The sequence below is a fragment of the Anastrepha obliqua genome, chromosome 5, assembly GCF_027943255.1.
Source record: "Anastrepha obliqua isolate idAnaObli1 chromosome 5, idAnaObli1_1.0, whole genome shotgun sequence".
NCBI classification, from domain to species: domain Eukaryota; kingdom Metazoa; phylum Arthropoda; class Insecta; order Diptera; family Tephritidae; genus Anastrepha; species Anastrepha obliqua.
Window position 1 is genome coordinate 106,658,169 of NC_072896.1, and position 17,230 is coordinate 106,675,398.

General features: G+C 34.0%; 1 protein-coding gene across 1 annotated transcript; it reads right to left on the minus strand.

Annotated features, from left to right (window-relative positions):
- Positions 1-13,738: 13,738 nt before the first annotated feature.
- On the minus strand, positions 13,739-16,139 carry LOC129248636 (tudor domain-containing protein 1-like). Its single transcript, XM_054888259.1, has 3 exons — positions 14,888-16,139; positions 14,441-14,833; positions 13,739-14,383 (listed from the first exon to the last, which is right to left on the minus strand). The coding sequence occupies exons 1-3, from the start codon at positions 16,088-16,090 to the stop codon at positions 14,069-14,071; spliced, it is 1,911 nt and encodes a 636-aa protein (XP_054744234.1). The 5' UTR covers positions 16,091-16,139; the 3' UTR covers positions 13,739-14,068.
- Between the last annotated feature and the right edge of the window lie 1,091 nt (positions 16,140-17,230).

Below are 17,230 nucleotides of genomic sequence, written 5' to 3' on the forward strand. Positions count from 1 at the left end.
CCCTAATTAAACCATCTTCGGATCTTAACGTGTCCTCGTTTGGATGCGAAGGTGCATTGTCAAGCAAAAGTAATGCCTTTTCCTATATTTTTTAAAGAAGTTTTCACCTATGTAATAAAAAAAATAGGTTTTTTAAAGGGTGTTTAATTTGTAGTCAAATATGAACTTGCCTGTGGTAGAAACGAAAAGTGAAACCAATTTTGGAACAGAGTTGGTGTCATCCAGGCTGATTTTGAGGCTGGGCAGTTAAAACGCCTAAATGCACGCGGATTTTCCAATGACCAGCATTTTAACCTTGTGTTTCCCAGTAGCATTCGCACACGCCAGAAATGTGATGCGCTGTTTTTCAGATTTGTTTCCCGGTGCCTGCTTGTCCATTCTAGAAACGTATGATTTTCCCGGAAGGAGCTTCCAATATAACCCGGATTCATCTGCGTTGTAAATTTGTTCTGGGCATAGTTCAAGCTGAGATTGAAATCAATCGTATGCCATGCCGTTTTTTTTAATTTTGTAGCCATCCATCGCTGGCAAAGAAGGTTGAGCCGTTCTCGCCATATTTGGCATGTAACTTCTTAGCATTCTCTTTCAAAATTAATCCATTTATAGGATAATTCTTGCTGCGTTGTAATAAAAACCACATGTAAAGCTTTTTTCCCATTTTTGGCAATTCTGAAGCGCGAAGCGTTTTACGTTTTCCAGGGCCCGATAGCGTGTTATTAACGCATTCCAAAATTTTGTTTTCATTTTTCACAATTCCACAAATTGTGGACTTGGCCATTCTTGGCCTCGTTAATTATTTCAGCCTTTTTTGATAAACTCAAAACATTTAGTTTTCGTCCCATTTTAAACGCAAATAAATTTGATCTTAACCGCACAAAATCCCGTGTATCACTGACAAATATCAATCAATTTAAAAGAAAAGTTCCATAATTAGCAAGAAACCTAGCCAGTGCGGCGCCTTAGAATGAAACAAAAGACGCACATAACGACAAAAATTTGAATACTGGCCGTTACAGCACATGCAAAACGACAGTTTCTCATATGTTTTTCCATGAAAAAAGAAAATAATTGTTCGAGTTTTAGAGTAGTCAATGGAGAAAAAAAAATTTTCAAGTTTCCGAATGTTCGAGTTATTGTGTGTTCGAGTTTTCGCGAGTGCACTGTATATGCATGCACATGAAAAAATGTACATATTGTATTGGAAATGTCATGGAAAAGAATGAAGCAATCGTGTAAATATTCCTCCTCTAAACATCCTCATCAATAATTAATATTGTCAAGAATATTTTTGTGCTCATTATAATTATGCAAGCCTACAGTTCGTGTTTTCGTTCAAAGTGATGTTGAAAACAATTTTACGGCAGCTATCAACCATGTTTGTAACTTAGGTTTAAAATAATTTGCCTCATGTATGCCGCGCTTTACGAAACAAATTTAACGTACCACTGAACGCAACCAAATACCGTTTACCCATGGCGGCATCTAACGAGATATTCAAGTAGTTCCTCTTTCCGCCTGGTTACTTTGTAGAAAATTCAAAGTCAAAAATTCAGTGAACACCATCTAACTTCTCACAACAAACCAACCGGAAGCTAAAATAAACAGCACCGGAACAAATACTAACAACTGTGCCAATAATGAAAAGTCAACAATACTAAAATTGACTTAGCATTAGGTATCTAGTGTATTAAAAATACGAAGTATATATTTAAATACTAACTTAAAGTGCATTGAATATTTATTTCAAGCCATCTCTTCAGATATAACATACATAAATAATTCCGCAAAAACAGTTGTCTACACAGTAAACATTTTAGTTTAATATTAATACCAATTTGGTGTTTATATATAACAATTCCAGAAAGTATAAGATTAAAACCATTCCGGTTTCAGAAAAGAGAGAGAGAAGTTAATTAAAATATTCTCTACAAAAAACCAAGAATGAGACTAAATTATATACTTTTAAGGGTTTAAAAATAAAGCTAAAATGGTTTTGACTTTATACTAGAATTGAAATAAATTTAATAATAATTAGAATTAAAATTAATCCAAAATTGAATTGAATGTAGAACTTTCTTGGAATTGAAAGTAAACCCTTGAATGATATTTTAATTCCAAAAAGGAATTGAATCCAAACCAAAATTGTAGTAGATTTAGTACATTGTTGACGAATCCTCAAAACAAAAAACAAAATAAATTTTTTAAATAAAAATTTAGGTTTTATTTAAAATGACATAAATTTATATACATAAGTGAAATAATAATACATAATATATTTAAATTTTATTCTATAATTTCACATGGAATTAATAAAAACATTTTTGAATCTATAAAGTACACTTCAAATGGTTTTACATTTTTAAGGCTATTAAATTTAATTAGTTCTGAAAGATCTGTTGAAATAATTTCATAACACTGCAAAATGGAATTAAATTCCTTAGTGACAAAGATTTCTAAACTTAAGTAAATTTCGTTATCGACAACATATATATAAGTTACATCAAACTGTATATTAAATACGTAAAATGCTTTAAAATACAAGTCAAAAACTTGCCTAAATTCATAATGCTCGGGAACTGCTATCTTCTTACCATCAATTGTTATAAAATATTGGCAAATTGTGGCTTTGTCTTGTCCAACGATTGTGGGCTGACCAGACGTTATTTTATATTCTTCTAAGCTGTAAAAACAAATTTTTTTATTTATGCCCATTAAGAACAAAAAATTTATAGTAAATTACGTTTTTAAAAATAAAACTGTCGACAGATTTTTGGAATTTTGCTTTTTTTGTTCGCGTCCACTGGCAGTGGATGGCAGCAACTTTAAGAAAATCAAATAAGGTATTACTTCAGACGTGCATTCTGTACAGTTTCCCAAATTAGAACCGCCACTCGCAGCAATAAAAATTTGTTCCACTCTGCTTTCATATTTCCAAAACATTCCACGCAGTTGCGATAATTTTTTGTCTCGATTTTAACGTTTCTCGCAATTTCTGCTGCACCAGATTCAGTTCGTCTTTAACGATGCAGTTTTGAAAAAAACGAAGATCTTCTTCAGAAATTACCTCGCTATCATCGCTTTCCTTCCGCGTGGTATTTCACTTTTAAAAACATGCTTCTAGAATAGTGAAAAAAATGCACTGAGAGTGAGTGAATGACAGAGAGTGAGAGAATTTTTTAATACTTTCTTGGTTTTACTTTTAAACCAATAAATTTTAAATTGAATATAATTGAAACTTAAACTGAAACCAAAATAGCTTGAAACATTAAAGAGAGCATTTTAATGTTTTTTTGGTCTTACGTTAAATCTAATAGGTATTAAATTTCAAAAACGCAACGCTCAGCACCAATTAAAGTTTTGTTTTAAACCCATTTTGGATTTAAAATAATTGCAAGAATATTTCATCGTCTTAAAATAAAACTTTTTAGAATTAAAAATTAAATTTAATTCCAAAATTGTATAAATTCAATAGCAACTGGTATTAAATATAAACCATCATTTTTTACTGTGTACAATTATGTACAGTGGTCACACAATTTATTCGTACACCCTGCGTAGTACGAAAAAACTTTAGCTTTGGGCAAAATATTATTTGCTGTGATAATATATTTCTTTTGGGTCACTGTAAGAATGTTACATTCCTGCTGAATTTCCGCAAACAAAACCCCCGTTATTTCAACTCACACTGAGGGGGTCCAAGGAAAGTGGGTAGACGTAGCAAAATGCTGCAAAACATTTATTCGTACACTATCAACTCATGATATTCTTGCTGCAAAAGTAACAGTAAAAATCGTTTGTGTTTTTACTAATATTGCTGAAAATGAAAAAAGATTGATTTTTCTTAGTTTTTATCGTCGCTTCAGTTTCAGATGCCCGTAATATCTCGATTGAAAGTGACAAAATGGGACGAAGTGCGGATTTAACATTAGAAATGCGCGAAATTGTTATTAAATTGTACTTAGAAATAAGGATTTGACAAAAAATTGGCAAATCGCATTATACGGTGCAAAGTAATTACGTTAATACTGGTAAATTGGAAGCTAATCACCACCAAGCCGGAAGGCGAAAACTATTGGCTTCACGTGCCGAACGCAATATAGTAGCATCAGTCGCGCAAAATCTAAAAATAACCTCCACGATACTATGCCGAAGTATTCTAGAGCATTTGCATAAAAAGTAAGCCCATAAACAGTCCGTAATTGTCTGCAAAACGCTGGTTATCATAGCAGAGTGGCACGCCGCAAGCCCCACATTTCAGATATTAAGGGGTTATGTGGGCTTCAGAGGTTGAAAAAAAGAAGATTTTGACTATTTTTTTTTAGTATATAAAATTATATATTTTATTTAAGCAATTCACTATATCTAAGATACATATATAAACAGTATTTTGTGAAATTTTTATTTAAAAATTTCGAAAACTCAGTCGTTGGTACCTCATCTTCCTTGACGTCTCAAAAAAAAATGCTCTTGCCGTGGACAGCATAGCTCATTATTGGTTCATCTAAAATCAGAAAACCAAACGGATTTCGTTAGTACATGGATAAATCTCGTTGTTGTACGAAGGAAAAAAAAATCAAAATTTGAATTTATGACAGGCTTTGAACCAAAAAACACATTTTTTAGTGAAATTTTCGACATACATTGGCTAAAAAAAATTGTTGTAATTAACAGAAAAAAAATCCTTCGTTCAATAACTAGATAATGTTATTTCAAAGATTTGTACAAAATTTGAACTAAATCGCTTCATAACTTTTCGAGATATCGTGTCCACCGCCTTAAAAAATGGAGTTCTGAGATAAACACGTATAAGTTAACGTATTCAGCAATTCAAATTAACTTCATTTATTTATTCCCACAAAATATTATGCTGACGCTATGTCTGCGACAGCGGATATTTTGGCAGAAACAGTGCCAAGTGTTTTGTGGTAATATGACGCGCACGTGTTGCATCGTCAACAGTAAATGCAGTCAAGCGAGGTTTCATTATGTTGTGCTTGCCTAATTAGAGTTAGTCTTTTAGAGTACTCAAACAGAGCATGAAGCTCAAGTGTAATCAAATAAAGTAATAATACCAAATAAAATGTAAAATAAAATAATAATAAAAATACCAATAAATGTAATTTGTACAACAAGGGCTATCTTACGAGGTCTGGCTGTTAAATAAATGTAATTGGCGCCCAACGCGGATTAAATTAATTAAAAACTAAGAAACTAATCAAAAAATAATAAAATCTTTTTAACAAAAAATTAATCCAGAACAGTAAAAAAGTGAAGTTTTTAAATTAAAATTCAAAAAAATAATAAAACCTTTTTAACAAAAGTTTTTTGAAAATAAAAAATTTACGCAGAACAATAATAAAATATTTTCAACAAGTTTTTAAATAAAAAATAGTCACCAGAGCTTCGAAATAGCCTGGGCAGCAAAAGTAAAAGAAAAAATTACCGGAGCACCAGAGAGGAAACCAGCAAAAGGAGAAAAGTCACCAGAGCTTCGAAATAGCCTGGGCAGCAAGCAGCAAAAGTTAAAGAAAAAATTTACCGGAGCACCAGAGAGGAAACCAGCAAAAGGAGTCTTATATTTTAAGAAAAATGCAATACCTTAAGTAAGTAGAGCGCAAAAGTAGTGTCATATCCTTGTTTTTGTTTCTATAAGAATAAATACAATTTTTTTTTACGTAAAATAACAAAGTTTAAATTTGGAAACTAAAAATATTTTTTTGTAAATCTTTGCACGGGTTGATCTAGCTCCTTGTTTTTGATTTTATTTTTGATTTCTATGAGTGAATCTGATAACGAGTTAGAACAAGTTTTGGAGGCGATCAACGGAATAGAAGTTAATAAGATACAAAATAGAAATAGCTTAGGAGCAACTAATTGGTGGGAAAACACAACAATGTCTCTCACAACAGAACAATTGAAGGCAATGGTAGAGGTCGCCATTGGAACCGCTCTAAGATCTCAGAAGCAGATTTTCGAACAACATATTGAGGATCCTAAGAAAAAATTCGATGAGTGTGTCATTCACACCCCCAAGGTTGAAACATACAAAGACATAGAAATAATACAGGGGCAAAAATGTGATGAGCCACTGGACATTGTTAAATCTCTGCCTGATTTTGAACTATTAATTTGAAACTATTAATAGACACAGGGGCTTCGAAAAACTACATTAAACCCTTACGGGAACTAAAGAACGTAACCCCTGTAGATAACCCTTTTTCAGTGAAATCAATTCACGGTTTCACGACCATTAAGAAAAAATGTATTATTAACGTATTCAATACGAACAGCAACTTTTTTATTTTACCGTCACTGTCGACATTCGATGGTATAATTGGCCTTGATTTGCTAACGCAATTAAGGGCAAAACTTGATTTCAAAAACAAAGAAATCCAAACCCAAAGCGGGTTAGAAAAATTATAATTTTTAAAGTGTGCAAATGTAAATTTCACACAAATAGAAGACATAGTTGTACCTCAAAATGTTACAGAAAAATTTAGGAAAATGATAAAAAAGTTATTAGGAGTTTTTGCAAACCCTAATGAATCTTTATTTATCAAGGATTTTGCTACAATAGCAAAACCTCTTACTGATATATTAAAAGATGAAAACGGAAAAGTTAGCGCTCATCAGCCAAAAAAGATAAGGTGAACTTGGACGAAAGACAAGTTCAAGCCTTTGTCAAATTAAAGGAAATACTGACTTTACAAAAACTTAGGAATTATCTACGGAGTGTTCTGCATCTAACTAAAACCAATTAACTGCTACCAGAATCAAATAGTTTTAGAAGAGGCATCTTTCGCCCGAAAACGAAACTTTATTCTTTTTGGCGAAAAAACTCATCATACAATTGAATTTACTGATCACGGTTCTTATTAGGGGGAGGGTGGTCCATAAGGACAATCTAAGATAAAATATTCCTTCTGATTTGTAAATTTTGTTTTTACTTTCCTTTTTTCTTTTCCTATATTTCCTATATCTCCTACATTTTCATTCTTTGTTTTTCCTTTCTTTCTTTCATTTTCTTATAGGACTTTGCTTATAATACTTCCACTTCAAATTATATCTACAAAATTAACAGATTATTCTAACTCACACTACATTCCTATTGCGGATGGAAATGTGTTCATATGGCAAGACTTCGAATACATGCAACATACAAGCAACTTGACAATGTACTCTGAAATAGCAGACGAAACAAAACATCTGACAACCCACTTCCCTTTATCTCATATGGTAAAGATTCTAAACTCAGACATAGCCCGAATTAAAACAATATTGGCATCCTTTGACATCCGCCACCGACATGTCAGGAGCATCAATATTCTAGGCACTGCCCTTAAGGTTGTCGCCGGGACACCGGATTTCGATGACTTCGAAAAAATCAGATTCAATCAACAAAATCTAATAGAGTCAGAAAATAGGCAAATTGTTATAAATACAAAAACACAGGCCCAAATAAATAAATTAACGGAAACAGTTAACGTAATAATTAAAAATTCGAAAACTTACCAAATAGATACCGCCCACCTGTATGAAACTCTGCTCGCGAGAAACAGAATAATAATTTCGGAGCTTGAAACATTAATGCTAGCTGTCACCCTTGCAAAGATAGGGATAATTAATCCTACTATTTTAGACTCTGAAAATTTAAACACGATTATAAAGCGCTCTACAAATATAACTTTAACTATAACTGATCTAATGGAAGTATCCTTTGTTAAAGTTCTTTTAGATAATAATTTTTTACATTTTCTAATCAAATATCCTAAGCCTAAACTAGAGTGTAAGAAAATTATTGTATTTCCTGTACAACATAATGAAACGATCCTGCACCTCGGTGAAAACAACAATGTTGCTGATTGCGAAAACAAGGTAATTGCTATTGGAAACTGCAATGCAACTCTTACATCAACTTTTTGTCGGGAGCTGTTGAATCCAACATGTGCCCAACAACTCCACTCTGGAAGCGTAGCCCAATGCAGTACAAGACCTAGCCACCTAGAGCCTCTGGTTGTAATTGATGACGGCATTATCATTATCAATGACGGCACTGCTGTAATAGAAACCATTGAAAAAACTAAAAAGCTTATCACCGGAACGTATCTTATCACATTTGATGACGAAATACAGATTAATGGATCCACCTACAAAAATCTAAAAAGAGGATTGAAAATGATACCAAATTCTGCAGCTGCTACAATCGTAAACATTACTTGCCACCAAGAAATATTGAGCCTTCCATACCTTCGAAGACTGGGCATCGAAAATTTGCGGTACATTGCGCAAGTCGAAAACAAACTCATTGTGGGACCAGCTGTTTCCGCTCTCATTATAATTTGTATCATACTCGCCTTTGGCTTAATTTTCAAACTACGTCAGAGAAGAAAGAAGAAGCGCCAGGGTCATATCATTCAGGCTACCATTGATAGTTTAAGGAGACCCGAGGACGGCTCTCACTTAAGCGAAGGAGGAGTTAACGTATTCAGCAATTCAAATTAACTTCATTTATTTATTCCCACAAAATATTATGCTGACGCTATGTCTGCGACAGCGGATATTTTGGCAGAAACAGTGCCAAGTGTTTTGTGGTAATATGACGCGCACGTGTTGCATCGTCAACAGTAAATGCAGTCAAGCGAGGTTTCATTATGTTGTGCTTGCCTAATTAGAGTTAGTCTTTTAGAGTACTCAAACAGAGCATGAAGCTCAAGTGTAATCAAATAAAGTAATAATACCAAATAAAATGTAAAATAAAATAATAATAAAAATACCAATAAATGTAATTTGTACAACAAGGGCTATCTTACGAGGTCTGGCTGTTAAATAAATGTAATTTATACCTGCGTAGCGCTCAACTGACGTGGCCTAATGGGCGGAACTTCTGAAGGGTCTATCTCATCGAATTTTACTCGGATTGACTTAAAATTTTAGGAAAGTATTTTAAACATACTGTACTATTTAATGAGATAAAAAAAACAAAATTCGATTTTTTGAAATTTTCAAACCCACCTAACCCCTTAACAGAAAGAAGAGATTGAAGTTCGCCAAACGCCTTATAAATGAGACAGATTCTTTATGGGAAAACGCCATATTTAGTGATAAGTCAAAATTTAATGTTTCCGGATCAGATGGTTCTCCAAAAGTTTGGCGAAAAGAAAATACAGAACAGAATGAAAAAAATAGTATTCCTACCGTTAAGCATGGAGGAGGGAATGCAGTGGTTTGGGGGTGCATAGTTGCATCTGGAGAAGGAAAAATGGTTTTATTGATGCTAAAATGGACAAACATCTGTATTTAAATATTTTGAAGAATAATTTGCACCTATCACTGCCGTTAAACTTGAACTGGATGCTAAAGGGTTCTTGTTTGAACAATACATTGACCCGAAATACTCATCTTATCTCGTGCAAGAATAGCTTATTTACCCCTGTAAGCAGCTTAAATATTCACCTCAATTACCGGATCTGAATCCAATTGAGTATGTCGAGGAGCTCTTAGAAAGGAGAATCAGAAAGCGCGAAATAACATCAAAGGCGTCATTAAAGACAGCTTTAAGTGTTGAGTGGGAGAAGAGTGCAGCTAATGAAACCAAAAAGTATGCACCGACTTTTGGAAGCAGTTATTAATGCTAAAGGCAGCCCAAAAAAGTCCTGAGTACTCGTTTTTTCTATTAATTTTTTAATCAAATATTTTTTATATGGCTATGTACGAATTTTTTTTTTTGCATAAAATTGTGCCTTATTTCATTATTGCCCTAAGTTCTCTGATTCCAGACATTAATTTGGAAGTTTTTGTTCCTTAAATATTGAATAAATTTTTTTTTTAACGAATATATCCAAATTTTGTTCTTTTGTATAAATCGTGCCAAGTATCAGGTGTATCTGTTTATAAACTGTGAGTCTACGTATAAATTGTGTGACCACTGTATATTTGACCCAACAGACAAGCTTGAATTAAGGGGGCAGATACCTGTAAAATTTCGATTTTTTTTTTTTATAAAATATTAATATAAGAATATGTCAAAAAAAATTTTAGAATGTAAATTTATGTATTTCTTATATTATAGATCGTCACGACCGTGACAACTCTTCCGTTTGAGCGCTGGGAGAGGTATAGTTATGTATTGAAACTTTAGAAGCGGTTTTCTCAAAACTATATTTTTCGAATTGGCGGGCACGATAACTCGAAAAAGTATTGCCCGATCTCCCTGAAATTTCGCACACATCTTTTTTATGATATTATTTTCTATGTGATTTTTTTCGAAGCAAAAATAGTAGGAAAATACGCCCCGAAATTCATTTTTTTAAGCATTTCATTCCGCGAATTTTTTCTTTCATTTGCTTTTAATTCATATAGAAATTATGATATTAATAAACAAGACAATGTTTGGTTTTTTGTATTCAGGTCACTGACGCCAATGCTACACTGCCCGCCGATTGAGAAGGCCCGCTGCAACCTTCCTGGAAGAATTGAGTGTAGATCCGCCATTTTAAATGATTAAAATAAAAAAAAATTTATATTTATTATTTTAATCTCTATACTACAAAGGTGAATGAATGTCTGTACGTTGTCCGCGCATCACTACGAAACGACAACACCAAATGACGCAAAAATTTTTATATATTCATATTTTCACCCAATGAAGGTTATAGACATGTTTGTATGATGGAACTCCCTTCCCACAGCCCCAGGCCGCTCCACCACTCTCATTCGTCACTAATAATCGAATATTTGCTTAAATTTAATCTAAAAAATCTTAGTTTTTCCTATTTCCCACTATTTATAGCACACTCTAGACTTCATAATCCGCATAAGCTGTTTAACTATGACCCAAGTTCAAAAACGGTTTGAGATAGAAAATTAATAAAAATAATTTTGCTTGATATTTTTCTGATTGGTTGTTTTGATTTTATTCAACGAGGCATAGCAACGGATGCCGGGTATTGTAATATTATGGTTATTATATTATTATATTAAAACTACTCCTACGCGAGCGGGGCCGCGAGTTAAAGCTAGTGTATAAATAAACTGTATGCCAATTTGGAAAAAATATATTGACTTCTTCATTTTAAATAATTTTAATGAAAATCAGGGAAAATATGGCCGTTTACAGGTATCTGTCCCCTTAAAGACTTTCTCCCACTCTACTTACATTCAACGGAATACTGGAGAACCCACAGAGTAACAAAGCATTTGATTATTGTTTCAGGCGACTGTGTGAACAATAGCCTTAATTTATACTTTTTGCAAGTGAATAAAAATAATAGTGAAAGTTCCAAGCTACTTGGTTTTCGATTGCCTTTTTTGGGAATGATTCAATAAGTCTTGAAGACCTAAAGAAATTCGGAACTACCCGAATTTATGTCACTTCAGCTGCATTTCCTGTATATGTATGGGGAGTGTTTATGCTGCGACAATAACAGCAACCTAAATAAAATCACTCCTAGTACCATAAGTCGTAGTTACTCCACATCTCATCAATCTTCGGTGCATAAGTAATTATGCCCCAAAGGGCCGATGGAACTTAAGAAAAGCAATGCCGTTTCACAAATTCAGTTATCAAATCCTCACAGCAGACTTTTTCTTCGCCTCAAATCTCAACGCTTTTACCTTCAAGGAAATAATAACCACAAATGAGTTTGCTCATTCATGTAGGCGCTTCAAGTGAAATAAACAGTTAATTTATAGAAAAACTTATTTTGAAAAATTTAAATTTATTTCGAGAAGTTTATCAACTACAGCGCCTATAGGTGAAAGACCACGATTTGTGTTATAAAATAAAAAAGTAAATAACACAGGTCAACAACGTTTTGTTCTAGGAAAGTGTAGGGTCATTAAATTTAATTATAATTTATAAATTAAATTGCTCTATCACGTCAGGATTTTGAGATATCCTAACCTACAAGTGCAAAAAACGCTGTTTTTGCCCATTTTTGCGGTTATGTAGCTACGCAGATTTTGCTCTTCATAAAGCAGTATAGTATTTTAAAGTATAAGTCTTCCTCTTTTAAATGCCGTTGAGTTTGCTTAAATATCTTTATTTTTCACTGAGATATCGGATTTTGAAGTTTCCATGTTTGTGAATTTTTCGATATTCGAAAATCCATTGAGCTAACATGAGACGTGATACGGTCAAAATGCGATATCTCAGTGAAAAATTAAGATATTTGAGCAAACTCAACGGCATTTAAAAGAGGAAGACTTATAATTTAAAATGTAACGTCTACTTTTTTATGAAGAGCAAAATCTTCGTAGCTACATAACCTCAAAAATGGGCAAAAACAGCGTTTTTTGCACTTTTAGGTTAGGATATCTCAAAGTCCTGACGTGATAGAGCAATTTAAACCCCGTATTCGGATTCTACGCAAAAAATTACTTTGGAAATGACACTACACTTTTATAGGACATTCCGAACCCATTTTTTTGCAGACCTGTGTAATTGGTGCATACAGGGACAGGTTAATGTAATTTTCAACCAAGATATGAAATTAATTTTAAAAGCATACCCATTTGCTTGATGTTAAAATTCATTGCTTCAGATTTCCAACACTTCATATCAAGCAATGTAATTATATATATAGGGTGATCAATCATGAGGTGGTTTTTTCAATAGTTAAAAAAAACAAAAATGTAAATTATGTTCAAAACCTTTATTTATCATTTGAAAGGACATTCTTTGACATTTACTTTTTGAATATGACTTCATTCAAATGTTGGCCGCAACTACGCTTAAGGTGGTCCATTCTGAAGGTCCAATTTTCAATCATTCGACTGGTATGTCGTGAATAACACGCGTAATGTTGGCTTCCAGAGCTTCAATCGTAGCTGGTTTATCAGCATAGACCTTGGACTTCACGAATCCCCAAAGAAAAAAGTCCAAAGGTGTGATATCACAAGATCTTGGTGGCCAACTCACAGGTCCTAAACGTGAAATCAGCTGCTCTCCGAAATGACTTCTCAATAAAGTCATTGTTTCACGAGCTGTATGGCACAGAACGCTGATTTTCATAATACAGTTGAACAATTTGTAGACGTTGTTGCGGTGTGAGTCTTTCCATGATGAAATGCCAAACGCTGTTCAACAAATCCACGATGACAGTTTGCCACAACTCGCGCGCGATCTGTAAAAAAACGCAAATGAAAAAACTCCTCTTGATTGATCACCCTATATACAAATAATTGGCGCGTGCACCCTTTTTGCGTGTTTGGCCGAGCTCCTCCTCCTATTTGTGACGTGCGTCTCAATGTTGTTCCACAAATGGGGGGACCTACAGTTTCAAGCCGACTCAGAATTTCAATTATAGTGTCTATATTCCGATGCTTTAATGTACTTATTTTCAAAACCTCTTAGAAATGGGGCCGTTAATAATATACGACTTAAATTTTTAAGTAAATCAGTGAATTGATAATTAAACTGACATTAACGGCTGCATTGGGCGAGTCCTATGTATAATGGCCGCTTTCTGATAGAATCCGCAAAATTCATCTTTAAACGATTGAGCTGCACTCACTTCATTTCAGCTGTAAGTTATGATGGCCGCTCTAAAGATAATCGAATTCATATCTTGTCAAGGACCGTCGCTGTTCCAAAAACATGATAAAAATAAAAATGCAAAGTTATTATTGTAAAACAATTCCGCAAAACTGAAATATCCACATCTGCATCAAAATGCATCACCTCTTCGTATGCACATATGTATGTATGTATACGATTTCGAGTAAACATTACAGCTACTACATTATAATTCAATTTATTAAACAAAAACACTTTGTATTTCCCACTTGTCTATGATACATCTAAAATATTAGGTATTTTTTGCACGCATAGGTAGCTGCGCTAAAACTGAAAAAATACGCCCAGCGTCAATTATCTATAACTGATAAAAAAAATGTTAATTTTTTACGTAACTATTTCATAGGCGCATATAAATCTATACACTTATTACTTTATACAAATTTGAGCGCAGACGTATGTATGTACCATGTGGGCATAAAAAAAACAGTTAACTTTGTCAGAACTCTTACATACAAAAATAAATAAATATGCCCCATTGAAGGCGTCCTCTTAGATTTCCTTAGCATAGCCCATTTCGACCAACATTTGTGTTGTCTCAGCAAACTCCTTGTCCAATAGTTGTACGCACAACTCTCCATCGTTCATTTTTTGTACGACTCGCACTTCGATACGTTGATTCAATAACATAACAACTAACATTTGCACAGCTTGTTCGCAGAGCGACTCGTCCCCGTTAGTAATATCGATTATACCAGCAAAACGACAAAATACTGCACGAAACGGTGCCGTCTCTTGGGCACTATTGCATTTGGCAATGCTCTTCAATGACACCGTCTCTGTATTACCATAATCCAAATAGAATACCTTCAATGAAAAATACAAATCGGTAAACCATAGCAAAAATTGTAAAACCATATTTACCTTAAAAACATCATCATCGACCACATCAATGACTTTAGCGCGATACCAAAATTCATCTTTCGCATATTGCGCCAATATTATATCACCCAATTTGGGTTGCGCTGTTAGCTTTTGCTCCAACAGAACTTCGCCGGTATTCCAAAATAGTTGTTCCAATGTTTCCGATTTATTTTTAAGTATTTGTGCATGGAAGCAATCAGGTCGGTCAATATGCATAACTTGCAAATATATAATATCATTTTTGCAAACCTCATCTGTGCGCAGAGTTAACAAAAATTTCAAATTCTTATTGCTGTCAAATTTGGTTTTTGGTGGTTGAACGTCACTGTTATATGAATTTTCATTAAAAGAGTTTACGAAAGGGTTGTTTGATAAATTTTCTCCTTTTTTATCCTGAAGTAAATTTTTTTATTATTATGTTACTTTAATGCAATGGACCAAACCTACCTTTGGTGATTTCGCCTCAATTTCTCGATTCTCAATTACATACACAAATAAAACTCGACCTGTTTTTCTTACAACTTCGAAATTGACTTCTTTAAATTCATAGCTTTGTAGCTTTGTACCCAATACACATGCATCCATCTGTGCACATTCATCTAGTGCTGCTTTAACACCCAAAAGTATACATTTCATAGCCTGTGCAGGCAAATCCCGGTACACTTTTGGTAAATCATAAAACTGAACATCATTGGGATTCAGGGGCACCAGTTCTCCATAATCGATGAGTAGCACATGTAAATTACCATTTCCGCCATCGGAAGCACCGTCTAGATACTGGAGTACTCCCCGCAAAATGCTCTTACTATTAATAGAAATACCAAAAACGGTATTCGTTGAAGGCATGCGTACGCTCTTGAGCAGGTTGAACATGTTACTCAATTCGTAGAGCATATCGTTGCGCATTTGGCAAGCATAAAAACTCAATGCTCCTAGGTCTTCAACGTATGTCACAAATGCAGAAAAGTGGTATCCAGCAACAAAAGTGGACAAGTCACGCAATTGCACACAAGATGGCCATACTTCTAGCGTCAACGATTCTGGCGTAGCAAAAGTTATTTTACGCACAAGCGGACATTTTTCTTCGCATATTTCATCAGTTGAATGTACTTTTTTACTGACATCTGCCACCGTAGTGGTAGCAATTGATGGCCCATCTTCACTTCGAAACGGTTTCAAATCGAGACACTCATCGCTGTCCCATAAAACCTTGCGCCATTCCACAAATTCATCAAATAGATAGGAATCAGGTGCCAAGCCCATTCCAATATCAAGAGCAAATATCTTATGCAGATTATGTAGTTGCAAGTGAATGTTAAATTTCCGTGCAAGGTTTGTTACAGCAGCTAAACGCGACATGTATCGATCATAGGCCATAAGTGCAAACACGTTGGCGTGTGTTGGAAAGCCGTTTTCTTTTCGAGAGTTTTTTAATACATCATTTCTCAGTACAGCTTCACTATCTATCAGAAACCTAGACAAATTTGTTTGCAACTGCTCAAGCTCTCGTGCGCACATTGCATGCATTGTTTGCATGCGGTCCATATTTGAGCGAAACGCCATGACCAAAAACAGCGTAAAAACGTAAAATTTAAAAAACTTACTAAATACAACTGATTCAAAATTGTTCACAATTGTCAAACTCAACATTTTAATACAACATCCGTTATACTAGCCAAAGTAACGGCACTTGGCATATGATATTGCCAGCTACAACAAAGTTACAGCAAGTAAAAGCGACTCGGTACCCTCGCTTTCTGCTCGTCACTCTTGTGGCTATACATAACTTACGAGCTTGCCCAACAAAAGTTGCCGTACCTGAACGCAGTCACACAAGTTTATAGCAGTTGTACAAAGTCGAAATACATGTAATACAAAAACAAAATGCATATAATTATATGTTTATATATACATAAAATTATATTGTATGTTTTTTTTTTGTTTTTTTTTTTGCTGTACCTGTGATACACCAAACGCCAAATAATAGCAATTATGCAGACAGTTCGAATCAGCTGAATGTTGTAGCAACATTAAATAGTCCACAGAAATTTTTCAATATACTGCTGAAGCACCTTTTTACAGGCTTTTGAAATTTTGTCAACGGTTTTTATTTGCTGAATGTTGAATGCGGCACTTTGTGCTTAAAAACAGATAATCTCAGCTGGGAAAATTTTTCAGTCAACTGACATCTTATCGAAATATTTGTATTTTTGAAGTGATCTAAAACCCTGATTATTCCTTTGGAACCAGCTGAATAGCTGTGGTTTGTAATTTTCGAAAAAAAAAAAAAATTGATAGTTAATGTGGTACAAGAAATCCAATGTATTTTTAATAAAATCTCATCGAAAACAATCCAAAAAGGTCTCATATCTCCGAGAATTACACACTTCGAAATTACCACGCACCCAGAATGAATTTTTGTTCTTTGAACATTTTGTTATCCTATTTGTTTATTCATTTTGTACCGGAAAGACCCAAATTATTTCCGGTCAAGGACTGTCGCTGCAGCAGCATTTTCCTTGCATGTATGCTTGTTCACGCTCTTGCCAAACTTCAGTTGCGCTGCATAAGTGCAACGTTAAGCGTCCTTAAAAAAAATCGAACATGCGTACTCATTTAAAGTTCCTAAATATATGCATCAAGTTATTAATACTCATTTCAAACGAAAATTGTTTATAAAATTTTTATGATGCAAAGCATTGCAGTGATAAAATTCGAGGCGGCGTTCAGGAAGTCAGCCATATTGAGCAGTCAAACATTTGAATTTTAATTTCAGTACCATGTTTCACC